This window comes from Phoenix dactylifera, chromosome 7, assembly GCF_051530095.1.
Source record: "Phoenix dactylifera cultivar Ajwa chromosome 7, Ajwa_hap1_PhDact_Kaust_v1.1, whole genome shotgun sequence".
NCBI lineage: Eukaryota > Viridiplantae > Streptophyta > Magnoliopsida > Arecales > Arecaceae > Phoenix > Phoenix dactylifera.
In genome coordinates, this window is record NC_143196.1 from 35505191 (window position 1) to 35520430 (window position 15240).

Genomic DNA, 15240 nt, shown 5'->3' on the forward strand with positions numbered 1-15240 from the left:
TATTAATTTTTCAGCAAAATATATGCTTAATCAAATATAAGCCACTCCAAAATATGTCATTTTTTCATTGTCAACTAAATATACAGCAATTATTTTTTTAGACTTCATGTATACAGACATAAGCTTTTCTAAAAAAATATATCAGCTAGAAAATTTTTCTAGCAAACTAAACTGGGTCGCTGAAGCAGGATACTGTACACATTCGGGCAGTCCGGGACTCCGCGGGTATTCATTAATTAGGCCTGTCTTGGCCCGGCCCAGGTAAGTCACCACCTTGCGTGGATGCGTTCCGAAAATGAGTTCTAGCTTTTATTAGAAGCCCGTACTTGATCTGTAGCCCAACTTTGTTAGGCCCATCCTCACAAGAACGGGGACGGCCGGACGGGTCGGTCTTTGTCCACTTCCAGTGCTAGTGCACATGTGCCTGCCCGCACTGCAATACTTGCGTCATATCGTTATTTTTCTTGTTTCAAGGTCCGCTCTTTCTTCGTTCTTAGCGCCTTTTCAAATTTGCGTCGGGTAGGGGAGGTCTGCCGTTTTGAGTTCTCGCATCAAATATTGGAGGCTCATCAGTTTACCGTGTACTCCATCGAATTTAAGCCATGTGGCAGGATACGATTTTCCGAAGTAGCGTTTGCTGTTATGAGGAGAAGAGCGGCGTTTCTCTCGCAGTAGTCAGACGGGGACCAAACCTCGTTCCCGTCCTCCCGCCGTTTCCTCTTCTAAAATTATAATTACTCTTCTCCCCGTTTTCAGAGAACGGCAATCGAAACCTAATTTTGGTCAACTGCAACGCCGATCTCGAGTCTTTTAATTTATATACTAGGGAGATAGGAAGAGGGATCAATCCAGGTCTGCGTGGCGATCGGCGTTTCAGTTCTCGGTTCGCTAGCTTCCGCTCTTCCCATTTCCTTCGGTAAATCTGAGAAATTTTTGCTTAGTTCTGGATTTAGAGGTTAAGTTCTCCATTTTTGCTGTTAATTATCTGGATTTTTGGAAAAAAAAAGATATTCGTATTCGGTCATGCTTTCTCTCTCAAAGTTTGGTATTTTTTTTTTTTCATGCTAGATGTCTTTATATTTTGATCCTTAATGCTGATTTAAGGGCCAAGTTTTGGGTGGGCGCTGGATTAGTTGGATTTCAGGAAGTCTAGAGTATCGGCAACCAACAATTGGATTGCTATCATCGAGGAAATTTGATGCGAATTTTTAAGAAAGAAAGTCACCCGCGTTGGATTGATTTCGAGTCAAGAAGATCCGAATATCTGCAGAAGGCTTAATTAGTCCTAGGAATAGATAGATATAGGAGAATTTCTGCAAGGTTCTGGAGCTGTAAACCTCAGTCAGTCTTAGCTCATCGTTTAGCTGCTTTATTAAAATTCCTAGCTTTAATGCGACGAGTCTGTCGTTCTGCTGTTCCAAGGAGGAGGAGGAGGAGGAGGAGGAGGGGAGAAGATCGAGCTTAGGGAAGATAGGATTTTGGTAGGGGTTGTTGCTCCCCCATTCCCTTATAATTAACCCACGTCGAGTCGAGAATGGGGACGCAGCTATGCATTCGCAGGTGCAGATTTTCTAGGATCATGGCCGTAATGCAGATCATTTTAGGCGTGTTTGTCATCCTTATCAGCGTCGCCGGCCTCCATCGTTTCCAGTTGGCTGGCTTCTTCTTCCCCAACGAGGAGGATTCCTCCCAGAGGTTCCATACCATCAAGGAGGGCTATGCCGACTTTGACCTCAAAGCCCTCTCCGACCGCGTGGAAGACGTCGTCTCCCAGCTGTCGGAGCTTCAGGACAAGCTCGACGCCACCATCCAGAAGACGGACAGGGACAAGAAAGGCGGCGCTGCAGCCCGAAACATGACGCGCTCCGAATTCAGCCGGTTCGTTCAGGAGGAGGTGATCCAGCCCCTCTACAGTGCCCGCATTGCCCTAGGGCTAATCCGAATTCCGAAACCCGACACAGCTGGATTCAATCCCGGGTCTCCAGTGGAGGACCCTCTAATAAACTTCTTCACGGTGGAGGAGATCCGGAAGTACATCACAGCCAAAGGCAACAAGAACGGAAAGCTCAGCAAATACGGCACGAACAAGACCTACGGCACGATCGGCCATGCTTGCGTTCTCATGAGGAAGGAGCTGGAGGAGTACATGAACTACGACATCGGGTCCTACTGCAACGACGATTGGCATTTGGCCCAGAAGCTGATGCTGGGGGGCTGCGACCCCCTTCCTAGGAGGCGGTGCTTGGCCCGAGCTTCGAAGCTCTACCAGCGGCCGCTCCCGATCAACGAGTCCCTGTGGACCATGCCGGACGACCGCAACGTTCGGTGGAGCAGGTACCGGTGCCGGAACTTCAAGTGCCTCTCGAAAAAAAACCCGAGGAGGGGCTTCTCCAGGTGCACCGGCTGCTTCGACTTGGAGGAGGAGAAGCTCAAGTGGGTCACGAATGCCTCGCTCGCAGACTTCCTCATCGGCGATGTGCTCGCGGTGAAGCCCGGGGAGATCAGGATCGGGCTCGACGCCAGCATCGGAACGGGGAGCTTTGCTGCGAGGATGAGGGAGTGGAATGTGACCATTGTCTCGACCGCTTTGAACGTGGGTGCTCCATTCAGCGAGGTGATTGCACTCAGAGGATTGATCCCGCTCTACGCCACGCTCGGCCAGCGGCTGCCATTCTTCGACAACACGATGGATTTGATCCACACGAGCGTGTTCCTTGATGGGTGGGTCGACCTCCAGCTCCTGGATTTCATCCTCTTTGATTGGGACCGGGTGCTGAGGCCTGGTGGCCTGTTGTGGGTGGACAAGTTCTTCTGCAGCAGAAAGGATTTGGATGAGTATATGTACATGTTCCTGCAATTCAGATACAGGAAGCATAAGTGGGTGGTCTCCTTCAAGTCCAAGGAGGAGGTATATCTCTCTGCTTTGCTAGAAAAGCCCCCCAGGTCTCTATGAGCTCCGCTCTCTACTTCTATGGCAGCCCTTGCATGACACATATATCAACCTACTTGTTAACTGCAATTTGCAGCTCGCATCCATTTGATCGTATGTTTTCTATATAGAAATAAATCAGAAGATTGTATTCTTGTTGCATCTCTCAATAATTCCTTAATTTTGTCTAGGGCCTTTTTCAAGATTTTATTGGTGGATTTCTTAAGAGTACAGTAACTCATTCAAGGACTTGACGCATTGAGGACTGATAGATTTGAAAGCTTCATTCTGGGGTTTGATTTTCTCCAATTAAAAGTCTTCTCTAATTTTTTTTATTTTTTATTTTTGAAAAAACCATGGTCCTGCGCCACTGGCCCTCGGATGTATATTATCTGCTGATGCTTGTGGTGTACGTTACATCAGGCTTAGGAGCCTTCTCTGCTGTACCCAAAAAACCATTCTATACTTCACGCAAGCCCAAAAGACCATTCAGCCATGGAAAACTCTTTCTATTTGCCAAGCTGGGCGCGGGCATGAAACATATCCATATTGTAGTTATTAGCGGAAAATGGAGTGGCTGTGGGTTGCAATTAAAGGAACAGGCATCGACCATCGGTTTTGACTCCTTTCCACCGACGGATTAGCAAATATTTCCAGGCTTTAATTGCATGTGAAAGCTGTATCAAACCTTAGGATGTAACATTCTGATAGTGATAGAAAATGCAAGCTGGTTTTTACTTTGTCGCCCATGCAATGCCTTTCTATTATATTACATATATTGGTTTCATTTTTTTTTTTTTGAGATTAAGGGAGGCGAGATATATTTGTTTCATTGAGTCAGATAGATATAACTCTTACCAGCCACCACTCCCTTGAAGGGTTTGATTTTTCTTGTTCCTTTTTCTCCCTGCTGCTTTGTCAACAAATACAGCCCCTTTAAACCTTTAATCGAGCTGTTTTCACTATGAAGTCTGTTTCTCTCGGGAGGTATTTACATGGAAAGGTAGAAATGAAATGCAGATACAGCAAAATTATCTGCTATTCGATTTGCTATATAGTACATATATTAGATGCATGGCAAGATTCTCGCTCTCTTAAATTGAAATTGAAAGGTGTCAGCATTATTTCCTCTGAAATGAGTTTTTGAGTAACGTTAGCTAGGATATTAGAATACACATCATCACTAAGACAAGGCATTGTTTAAAAAAAGCTTCCTTAATAAAAATGGTAGAATATTTATTTATTAATAATATAAGGAAGGATAAAGAAACGGAGATACATACACAAACATAGTATATTTCTCACTGTATTTTTTTTCCCCTCAATATACATGGTCCTCCAAAAGTTGTATAATATGATGAACAAGAAAGAAGAGATTCTTTGTAAAGCCAAGAATGACTGAAAAATAACCTTCACAACCCACCTCAAAAAATATTTAGGAAAAAAAAAGAAGGAACTCTCTCATATGTTCTAAGGGCATCTTAGGTTTCTTCCCGGACCTCCATAGTAAAAATAATTTCCCCAAACCCTGTTAATGCCTCCTCGTATATCATAGCAATTTGGATGGTCCGCCAAGACTCGCAGGTTGGGCACAGGAATCAAACTATTGTCCCAATCAACAACTTGCAAATTCCGGAAGTAGGCAGCCCTACGGAAACCTTCTCCGGCAAAATGCCCACTGCCCATTTGCGTTGATGTGTGGATTCCTGATGGCCGAGTATTAACAATCTCTCCACCAAATTGCACCATGCTCGCATGCCCTGCTAAGTGGCTAAACAAGAATGAAGGCCAGTAGCCAACCAGCATCCGCGGTCCAAACTCCAGCCACCAATGTCCATGCTTTGGATCCTAGTTATTGCACATACATATCTTGCAACTTTAGTACACTAGCAGATTGTTACTCCCATGAAGATCAGCATTCCATCCATATGTTGTTGTTAAGGAGATAAAAAAAAAACAAACAAGAAGGATATTATAAATATTGTATGGAAGAAAATATAGAGAATCCATAAGGAAAACGTCCAAACTCGTTGAGGAGGATAAAATTTGAAAAATAGAGAGTAAAAAATTTGCAACAATTCGGCACCCTGTAAAGTTTTGTTGAAGCAATAAAACGACGATGGTTGAAAACGTAAGAATCTGTGCAGATCTATATTTAGTTTTACATTGGTTGTTTGTCGAAAATTTTTTAAATTCTTTGATTAAATTTTTAAGCTGAGGTTTTGAATTGTGATGGAGGAAAAAGAGAGCCTGCGTCATCCCACGATGGTCTGACGGTAGGGTAGGCAAAGGTGAAAGGCCACCATATTCACCCACCGGAATCCGGATGCTTGGATTTCGGTACCACCACCACCACCACTACGTGGCGGGCCCCCTATATTGGCAGGGGTTGGACTCGTACAATTTATTTCAGTATGAAAGACTGATGACCATATCATCATCGAATGGTAAGTAGTATGGGTCCCGGGGCAGGGAAATGGAAGCACCGTTTTATTTCTTAATAAAAGCCAAGCAAGCATTCCGCCGCGACCGAACCTTGTGCGGCCACTCTGGTTTTGGTTAACCCTCGAAGCTGATGGCGGTGGTAAACTAAGCCGATGTCAGAGGTTGGAGAAACTCTTTAAATTCCACTACGTATTTATGGACTCCATTGTACACCTACTTGGCATATCCGTCATAAATTTCATAGCTGTGCATAATATGATAATATGTTTAGTTTAGATTTACCTTCCACACTAGCAGGCTGATATCAAACTGCCCACCATTATAACTTGATTTTGGTGAGATAGCTGCTCCAATAGCAATCTTATTATTTGTTTGAACAAAGCCGGAGCACAAGAGGTTGTAGCATCCAGTCTCTCGGTATGCATCCGTCTACATTAAGGGAAAAATATATAATATATTTAGCATTAAATTTGATATCTAGTTACTTCAGTTGAATGATACTGAAAAAGATAATATAAAAGAATGCAATATGCTGGCATGATTTTCTTTTTTTACTTTTAATTTTCTCTCATGCATGTTTGTTTTTTCCTTTCTTCTCTCGGTTCATTGAACAATGAAAAAAACAAAACAGAATAAGTTGTATATTGTGACTAAATCTAAGTGGTTTAAGGTCCAGTAATGTACTTACCGTCCAATAAGTGAAGAACCTGGGATTATTATCCCCGTACAGCTCTGGGCTGATCTGAAAATAGTCGAGAAAAAAAAAGGCATCCATTATTCACCGAACTCGATCGAGTCAACCAAAAACAGAAAAATATAATATAGTAAATGCACAAAAATTCACTATAATTAGCAATTTCTAAAAAATAAAATATAATTATAGAAAAATAGCCAATTAAGCGCCTTCCGGAAAAGAAAATTCATCCCTGTCATCCTCCACCGGCTGCTGGTCTTCCACTTCAACTTCTCTTCCAGCAGTCCAACATTCCCCAAATTAAAGAATTAAAGAAAAAACCCTATTTTTTAAAAAAAATTCTTTAAATTACAAGAAATGAAACCTGAGTTTTTTCATAAAAGCATCCCAATGCAGAGAACGCTAATTAATTTATATTATCGAGAAGTCATCTGTTCCCCAGAAAACTTAGAAATAACTGCATTTGCCCAAAAAAAAACAAAGAAAGAAAGGCAACGGGAGTTTGCTTAAGCAATGGAAAGCTATTTTGTTTACTGCACCAGCTATACTCTTCAATAGATTTGGTCAGCAAGATATTGCAGGGATAGCACCCTGGATTTTGTTGGTTCAGATTTTCCAAAAAGATCCGGATCCATGTGCATTGTGCATGGGAGCCTGGACATATACTAGTGCATAACCCCATAAAAAAAATAATAAAAAGAAAGAATTTGTAAAAGTTAATAAAATATAAAGCAATCCAAAAGAGTTTTTGAGTTCACCTGCCATCCAGCTTCAATGGTGTTGAGATCATTGCCAAACGATCCAGAGATGACCCAGATTTGCGACAAGCTGAACTCGGATGGACTTGTTACCCTCGGTGCCCACACATTCAAACTAGCTTTTGCACCATAATACTGTTCTCCCGTAGCATACCCAACCGCATGCTGTAACCATGATGTATCTATAAATGTCAGCCAAGCATTAAAGATATGAATGCCTTTCCGGAAGTCCACCAAGGTCTCATATCTAGGCATCTAGATTCTAACTAATCTATCATAAAAAAACAATTACCAGTTAGCCTTGTGCTTGCGAATTCCTTAAGTTAGGTCAAATAGAAGCTACATATGCGACAACTCTGCAGTGATTAAACAAGTTTAGTCAAGGGTCTCATTTTGGTTCCATCTCTGAAGCTTCCGTAGTTGCACATGAGGGCCTTGTCTTTTTTTTCAAAAGAGCATGGTCTGGTGTGCAGGTTATGGCATTCACCTATGAATCCTAACCCGTTATCTCGTTGCAATACAGGGATCTAGTCCCATCATACATCATGCAATATGAGGGGAGGGAGAGAGAGACAGGCTCTGTTTTAAAACTCTTATTCCAAACGGGTCTTTGTTATGAAATCCATGTTTTGACTAAAAACCAAAGCTCTCACTTTGTTTTCTCCTTTGGGAAAAGAACTATGGTGTTTTTTAGCCCTTCAGGTACCAGAACTTCCGTTCTCCACCAAAAAAGAAAATGCAAAGTAGAAGTATTTATAGAAGAAGAGGCTAAATTTACCGAGGGAAAGGAAGTTATTATAGAAGTTATCTGCATATCTTTCTGTGGAAAGTGGATGAAAAATGAAAAAAAAATTAAATTAAAGATTTTTTTTTGGGTTCCTTTTAATTTGAAATTTTGAGTGATTAAACTTGAGAAGATCATAACCATGTGTGAGTTCAGTTGGGCTGACCTCATGGCCGCTGCTCCTGGAATCGCGCCGCACTCTCCCCGCTGGCTTCCTTCCAAATCTCCGAATGGAGGTAGCTCTCAGTATATCTTCCTCCGTTGTCCTCCTTATCGGTACGGTTCCTTCCGGGCAGGATTCACGAGTAAGCGTCCACGCCTGGAAGGTGTCATCCACTGCAGCCGCAGCTGTCTGAATGTAGCCTTTGGGTCTCTCAGGTGGATCCTGCAAGTAAAAGATCACCTCATCAGCATAAATTCCCAGGTTGCGAAGACTCATCGGAGAAAAATCTCAGCTACCAATGGCTTCTGCCCTTTCAATTTTGGATGATCAAAAGCTGGTTGGAGGTGAGATGGAACACAGTCTATGAAATCGCCATCAGGACTCTGCACATCGGCAAAAGCTCAAGTCATCATGAGCCTCCCCTGGAAGAAGAGAAGAGAATAAAGGGAAGGAGCGAATGCCTTTATTGTCTTGAGCGAAGGCTTGTTGAGCCTTCTTATACGGGCTCTGATCCTCCTATACTTCAGCAGTTCCTCGCCGGGCCGAAGCGTGCTGTTTGCCGCCGACGCCGAGAGGACAGGACTGGTGGCTGCCAGGAGTAGAAACACAACAAAGGTGGCAATGATTGGCGGACGCTTGCAGCAGCTAGAAGCCATCCCGGGGGAATTTTGAAGCTGGAATCCTCCTTCTAGAGCTCTCCGTATCTGCGGACATCGGCGTGGTTGTCTTCTTCTTGTGTGCTCATATGACCCTTCCGTTGGCTTTGTCCAGAGGCACACCAACTCCCACTTGCAAGCAACCTTCCCCCCCACTAAACAGAATAATTATTCATGGAACTCAATCCACCACCAGCTACTCCGGCTCTCCTCTCACCACTTCCAATGCTGAGAAACCTCGCAATAACTATAGACCCATCTCTCCCTCCCTTTATATTTTATCTCCCGGTCCCTCTCTCTCTCTCTCTCTCTCTCTCTCTCTCTCTATCTTTCTCTCTCCCAGGTCATCTTCAAATACCATGATAGTGGGCTCTGACAGGCAGAACTTCCAGGCATGAGCTAAAAAAAAATATGAAAGGACTAATTGGGTGGGGTTTTTTAGAGTTCCCTCCATGTGGCCATGGGGGGGCAGCAATAAAGGGGGCGGGTGCGTTTTAAAGAGGCACCAGTTGTTTTTACTATTTTCTTCTTCTTCTTTTCCTCCCGAATCATGAGTTTTATTGGTAAGGTGGAGAAAGGTGGGGGATTCCAGCCCTCCAGCACGTCTTACGGGCCAGCAAACAGCAATCTCTGGCTTTTATTTTTCATCTCTTTTATATCGTTTTTTGTGGGCATGTCCCCGTTCCCTTTCTTTGGTCGCTCGCAGAAGTGGAACTTGGACTTGATTCTGGCCTTCTGAGTTCCCCCTAGTTCTTTACACCCTTTCTCCGTTTCCTAGATATTCTTTCTCAGTTGAGGTGGTTTGGTGGCTCTTACTAACAAACCAAAGCTGGTTCACATGTTGTCTCCGAGAAATAAAATCGAGTGCGGTCTCTCTAATCCTTTTTGACATAAACAACTCTCCTTGCATGTTCTAGTTTAAGAATTTGTACAACTGATGCAGATATCTCCGTCACCTTATCCTTCTTCTTCTGTCTTGGTTACGTGGGTAATTTTACTGCTAATTCTTTTTTGTTCTAGCTCTTTTTCCAAGCGAGCGGAATTTATGGTCGGGGTACACTTCCTTTGTCTCTAGCTCATGACGCATTAATGTGATGCTTCCCATCTTATTCATATAGAGCAAAACGGGAAGATTCATATCCTTGTCCGCTAAATTCAACGGATTTCTTCTACCTCTTTGGAGGTAGAAGTGGTGTGTAGTTGTTAATTACTTCCGTCACATAATCCTTCTTTTGCGCCAAAGGTACAGTACTGGTCCCATCACAGCCACCAAACCTTATCCCATTCTACTCAATCTATAAACGAATTTAAACAGTTAATAAAAATTAAGTGGTTTTTTATTTAACTACTCAGCAAGTCTTTTATGTAGTCTAACCGTACTATCTTGCTATTATGTTCCAGTGGGGTATCGTTTAGAACTGTACGCTTTACGAACAGCTTCAGAGCCCGGAACAGGAATGGCAATGGGAATGGGAACAATTATGGTAATAGATCTTAACAATTAACACTAAATATTTCAAATCCGGGAATTGGAAGCAAGACATCAGCTTTTGAAAAGGGTACTCTTAACGAAGTTTAATATTTCTCATTCTGAGTTTGAAATCTATGTTAAAGATGTGACTCACAAAAATAAAATTAAAAACTTTCAAATTTATTTATTTATTTAATATATATTGTGATAATAGTTGACCTTTTTTTAAGTTGTGCTTGTTTCGTGCATAAAAGCAAGAGACTTTCTCCGGCCTTCGTTGGTGGATATAGCACCAATAGACCATGTCGCTCCTTTCTACTCGTTTTGGCTCTCTCGGTGCTTCTGTTGATATGTGCAACACATGATGCCGAATCAGCTGATATTTAGATTACACACGTAAGCCCAGCTCATAATGGCAAGTTAATATAATAATATAAATAAAATCCTAAAGTATCTATGTTTTGGGTCCACCGATGTGGGGCCTTTTTCTCAAGTTCTTTTCGTAGGACCTGGCAATTATGCTTGCCACTTTTATCTCCTCTCCTCCCCTTTATTTTGTTCCTCTCCCACAAAGCCCACTCACTGCGTCAGCAGAATTCCCAAAAAAAAAAAAAAAAAAACAGAGCACAAAGAATATTGCCCCGCAAAGAACCACTCTCCTCTGTCGTAAGGGGGGAGGATCAAGGTATCTCAGTGGAAGCAATATATTCAAGAGTTGGGATGGAGAATAGATTCTAAACATATTACACAGAAAAATACGGAATAGAAGCACAGAAAAATTAGGCTTGCCAGTCTTCTTTGTCAGGATGTCAGACTTTACCGAACAGTTATTGCACCATGATCCATTCTCTCATGTGAGGAACTTGATATAATTAATTTCACTACATTAATTAATTAGAAAGAGATCAATTTGATGAAGCATGGGCATGACATGTATGGCATACGAGCGAAATTGTTTGTTAAGAAACCTCTAGGAGGACGGCTTCAATATCTTCTTTATTGGAGGGGACAATCTCTAAGCGGGCGATACTCGAGTCGTAGAGGAGCTTAAAATAAACATGCATCGATCCCAGGGCATGCGTACGTACGTACGTACGTATGTGTATGGGCTGCATTCGTGAATACGTAGGCATGCCGCAGGGATTCTCCACTTGGAAGGATGTCTACCGGGGTGGGTATCAACTCATTTATTTTTTTATTCAGTGGCATCCTTTTCTATGTAATCAAAGATACAGTTCCGAGCGCTGGGTCTATACTTTATACGTGCTAAGTCAGAGGGGCATTCGAGAATATGGAGCTAAACCAGGTTAATATATAGGTGGGGTGGAGCTGGTAATGGATCATTAATTTACAAGGGAGTAGCTATATATGTGATTATTTATATTTCTTTTAGCAGATACACAGGGCTTCAGAGGAGATCTAAGGGGTGCAATTATTGGTGCTAGAGGGCACTAAGATTGCAAACAAGATTCCCTTTATAGATCTTGAGCTATTATATTTTCTAATGGCTGAGTCATTTATGCAGGCTGAAGATACAGCTGTGGGCACATGCAGGGAAATTTTTTCTCGTGCTAAGCACTTGCAGATGAAAATTAATGAAGACATTCAGGTAGCATCGACTTAACTGACGTTCAAATAATTTGGTCGACCCCTTATTGAAAGGAAAGCACTTTAGGTAACTGATCCGAGCATAAAGCTACAGTGGAGAACGATCCTGTGAAACATGAGTGGAAAAAAAATGTGGCTGCCAATACTTGGAATTGTGCAAGATGTCAAAAACATTAAGATAGCCCAACAGTTTGACACCAATCTCGTATTCTGATCGACTGGCGATGGTGTAATGTGATATTTTATCTTCATTGAGGTAAGTGGCTAACGATGATTTGAAACCCACCAAAATGTGAGGGATCGACAAGAGGCCACTTAGATTGCTCAACCCCATTGACCTCGCAGTGCATGAGTTGATCCGGTGGCTGCCGTACGTGTACCTGTTCAACTGCATTGAGTCAGTTGAGAAGTGAGGACCGACAGAGTAAGATAACAGGACACCTAATTCTTAGTATTCAGAGCATTGCTGACAACGGTGCAGCTTCTCTAGCCAGCACTTTGTCATTGTAAATTTGTCTTGAGGAAAGAAACTGAGCGCCAGGTCCGAGCAGTTTTTTACCACAGCGGTGATGTCAGCGGACTGGCAGCGTACTTTCATTACCCTTATACCGAAGCGGCGGGATGCTTCTGAGCCGGGGCACTTTCGACCGATTAGCCTGTGCACCACTATGTACAAGGCTACGGCGAAGATCCTCGCCACTAGGATGCGGGGCATTCTACCGAGGCTGATTAGTCCGGAGCAGGGAGCTTTTATAGGAGGTCGGAGCATATCCGACAATATCATGATTGCTCAGGAGTTCATGTTTGACTTGGAGAGAGCCCCGATGAGGAGATGCTTGATGGGAGTCAAGCTTGATATGGAGCGGGCCTATGACAGAATGCGATGGGAGTTTGTTCATCAGTCATTGCAGGGGTTTGGTTTTCCTGAGGAGTGGATTCGGTGGATCATGGGTTGCGTTAGGTTTCCATCCTTTGCCATTTTGGTGAACGGTACGCCTTCTCGCTACTTTGTGCCTGTGGGAGGGCTACGACAGGGTTGTCCCTTATCTCCCTTATTATTTATTATCTGCGCGGATGCACTATCCAGAGTGTTGCGTCAGTCTATGATTACTCAGGAGTTGGGGGCTTATAGGCCTGCGGTGGAGGGTCCATCGATCTCTCACTTGCTTTTTGCGGATGATTGTTTGCTGCTAGCTCGTGCGACACGCCGGGATGCTAGGGCTTTGGGCAGGATTCTACGGGATTATTGTGCCATGTCTGATCAACGGGTTAACTTCTCGAAATCCGTAGTTTGCTTTAGCCCGTCTACCAGGCAGGTGGTGAGACACTCCATCAGTGAGATTTTGGGGGTGGGTGAGCATGGTGATGTTATGAGATACTTGGGGGTCCCGCTCTCAGGCCGGCGTTTGCGTGGGAGTGATTGCTCCTTCCTGGAGGCTACAGTCAGACAGAGGATGGAGGGTTGGCAGTTGCACTCATTATCCATGATGGGGAGGGTCACTTTGGCTCGGTCGGTACTCTCTTCGATTCCCATTTATTTGCTTTCCCATGCTTTTATTCCAGTGTCAGTTTTGCGGTCCATCGAGCAGCTGGTTAGGAATTTCATTTGGGGGAGGCAAGGTGGCAGGGGCGGTATTCATCTGTTGGCTTGGGAGGTGGTGTGCCAGCCCACTAGATATGGAGGTTTGGGGGTGCAGTCACTGTTGGTACGGAGGGAGGCTTTAGTGGCTCGTCATGCTGCTAGGTATGTCTTGGAGCCTGATAGTATGTGGTCCTCTCTGATGAGGGCCAAGTATGGGGCTTTGGCTGCTGGTGTGAGAGCTGGTCGCCGCCACTCCTTCGTATGGCGGGAGATGTGCGCCAGAGCTGGGGAGGTTCTACCGGAGATCAGATGGGCTATAGGTGACGGTCGCTCCGTGGATGTCCTGGAGGATTGTTGGGTGACTGCAGTGCCGATCAGCCGTATGCCGACCTTGGTGGACTCGGTGCGTCTGGCGGGCCGGAGGGTCAGTGATTTGTTGGATCCAGATGTGGGCGGATGGAGGGAGGGGCTGGTACGAGAGGTGTTTCGGGCGCAGCTGGCTGCGATGATTTTGGGTCTTCCGGTGCCTTTTCAGGGGGAGTCTGACAGGTTGGTTTGGGTGCCGTCGGGCCGATCACAGGTGCGAGCGAGGGATCTATACGCCCTTTTCAGTAGAGAGTCTTCTAGACGGATGGAGGGAGGCTGGATTTGGAGGATGCGGATTCATCCTCGGGTGGCGCTATTTATCTGGAAGGTGGCTTGGGGCTGCCTTCCCACCAGGAGTGTGCTAGTCAGGCGGGGCATGAGGGTTCCTCAGGAGTGTGTGGTGTGTCCGGATATTGAGGAGACCATTCAGCATGTGCTTTTGCAGTGCCCTAGGGCTCGAGAGATATGGAGGTCGTCTCCAGCACCTATTCCCCACTCCGTAGGGTCGACACAGGATTTCATACAGTTACTGCGGACTTCGGTTCGGAGCCCTAGGCTGGTGGAGGAGGGCATTATTAGGGCATACCTGGCCTACCATATCTGGTTGGACCGGAACGCTCGTTTGTTCGAGGGCAGGAGGATCTCGGCGAGGATGGTGGCAGAGAGAGCCGTGCTTCAGGCTGGGGAGGTTCTTTCTTGTTTTGGCGAGTCTTCACTTGGGATGACTAGGGACATCTGGGATACCCGCAGTGCTGTTTTAGCGCCCAGGTTTGCCATTGTGTCTTGGGTACCCCCACCCCCTGGTTATCTTAAAGTGAATTTTGATGGCAGTGTGGCGACGGACAGGAGGTCGGGAGGGGCAGGATTTGTTATCCGGGACCATTTTGGGAGTTTGGTGGCAGCAGGAGGCTGGGGCACGACGGGGCTCACGGTCGTTGGGGCAGAGTTGTGGGCTGCTTGGGCGGGCATGTCCTATGCGCGGCAGGTGCTCGGGGCTAGCCGGCTGTACCTTGAGGGGGATTCCTCCATAGTCATAGATTGGATCCGGGGTGCTGATAGGTATGGAGATGGACATCCGCTCATTCGGGAGACCCGCAGACTGGCGATGGAGATGGACGAGTTTCAGGCCGTGCACATTTTTCGGGAGGTGAACAGGGCTGCTGACTGGGTCGCCTCCCATGTTGAACGACATTCTGGGGAGCTCCACTGGACATCCACAGTGGAGTTACCGCCACATTTGTATTTTTTACTTTCTTCTGATTTGGCAGGATGTACTCACGCTAAAGCTATATGAATTGCCGTTTTGACCAAAAAAAAAAAAGAAACTGAGCGCCAGGTCCGAGCGTGAGACGCTGAGGCTCATTGGCTTTTTTTTAACGTTTTACCTTTTTTCATGTACACTCGTCAATTTTGGGCGCCCATATGGATGTGTGGAAATATTTTACCTCAAGAGGCAAGAAGAACAATAATCCAGATATGTTAGAGAACGTTTAATAACAGCAAGATTTTTTTACATACCCCATGCTTGCTTCGTCGAGATAGGATCTTTAAAAGAACCGAACCATAACTTCGACCAAATAAAAAAGAGGGAATATCTTAGGTGTAAAGGGGCAGGAAAGAATTCTTAGGGTCTGTTTGGAAAATCTAGTAGGACCGGACTAGATTCTTATAGATATCGAACCTATTAGCCTGCCCAACCCATTTTTTTCTAATGGCTCATCCTAGTTTTTACATAAATTTCATTTATAGGCTTGTTGGACTGCAGAATAATAATAATAATAAAA

The 15240-nt window shown here is 44.6% G+C and overlaps 2 protein-coding genes across 3 annotated transcripts; one reads left to right on the forward strand and one right to left on the reverse strand.

The window, feature by feature from the left end:
- Positions 1-530: 530 nt before the first annotated feature.
- On the forward strand, positions 531-3147 carry LOC103703787 (S-adenosyl-L-methionine-dependent methyltransferase). The gene is made up of 2 exons (XM_088701994.2): positions 531-916; positions 1069-3147. Exon 2 carries the CDS (start codon positions 1535-1537, stop codon positions 2951-2953), a length of 1419 nt encoding a protein of 472 aa, XP_088558120.2. The 5' UTR covers positions 531-916; positions 1069-1534; the 3' UTR covers positions 2954-3147.
- A 997-nt stretch (positions 3148-4144) lies between these two features.
- LOC103703788 (protein neprosin-like) lies at positions 4145-8956 on the reverse strand. 2 transcript variants are annotated; one of them, XM_008786770.5, is made up of 7 exons: positions 8235-8956; positions 8070-8156; positions 7777-7995; positions 6827-6991; positions 6063-6116; positions 5657-5803; positions 4145-4777 (listed from the first exon to the last, which is right to left on the reverse strand). In XM_008786770.5, the coding sequence occupies exons 1-7, from the start codon at positions 8427-8429 to the stop codon at positions 4400-4402; spliced, it is 1245 nt and encodes a 414-aa protein (XP_008784992.1). In that variant the 5' UTR covers positions 8430-8956; the 3' UTR covers positions 4145-4399. The 2 variants fall into 2 exon arrangements, with proteins under 2 accessions (XP_008784992.1, XP_088558121.1); XM_088701995.2 differs by lacking the exon at positions 8070-8156 and having other exon boundaries at positions 8235-8918.
- Between the last annotated feature and the right edge of the window lie 6284 nt (positions 8957-15240).

What these genes read in the sequence shown, in the direction of transcription:
- LOC103703787 (XM_088701994.2), top strand. Translation starts at nt 1,535, where the DNA reads ATGGGGACGCAGCTATGCATTCGCAGGTGCAGATTTTCTAGGATCATG.
- LOC103703788 (XM_008786770.5), bottom strand. Translation starts at nt 8,429, where the DNA reads ATGGCTTCTAGCTGCTGCAAGCGTCCGCCAATCATTGCCACCTTTGTT. An exon ending in TGAAAGGGCAGAAGCCATTG is followed by an intron (nt 7,996 to 8,069) that starts GTAGCTGAGATT and finishes TTTTACTTGCAG; the next exon opens with GATCCACCTGAGAGACCCAA. An exon ending in GGTTCTTCACTTATTGGACG is followed by an intron (nt 5,804 to 6,062) that starts GTAAGTACATTA and finishes CCCTTAATGTAG; the next exon opens with ACGGATGCATACCGAGAGAC.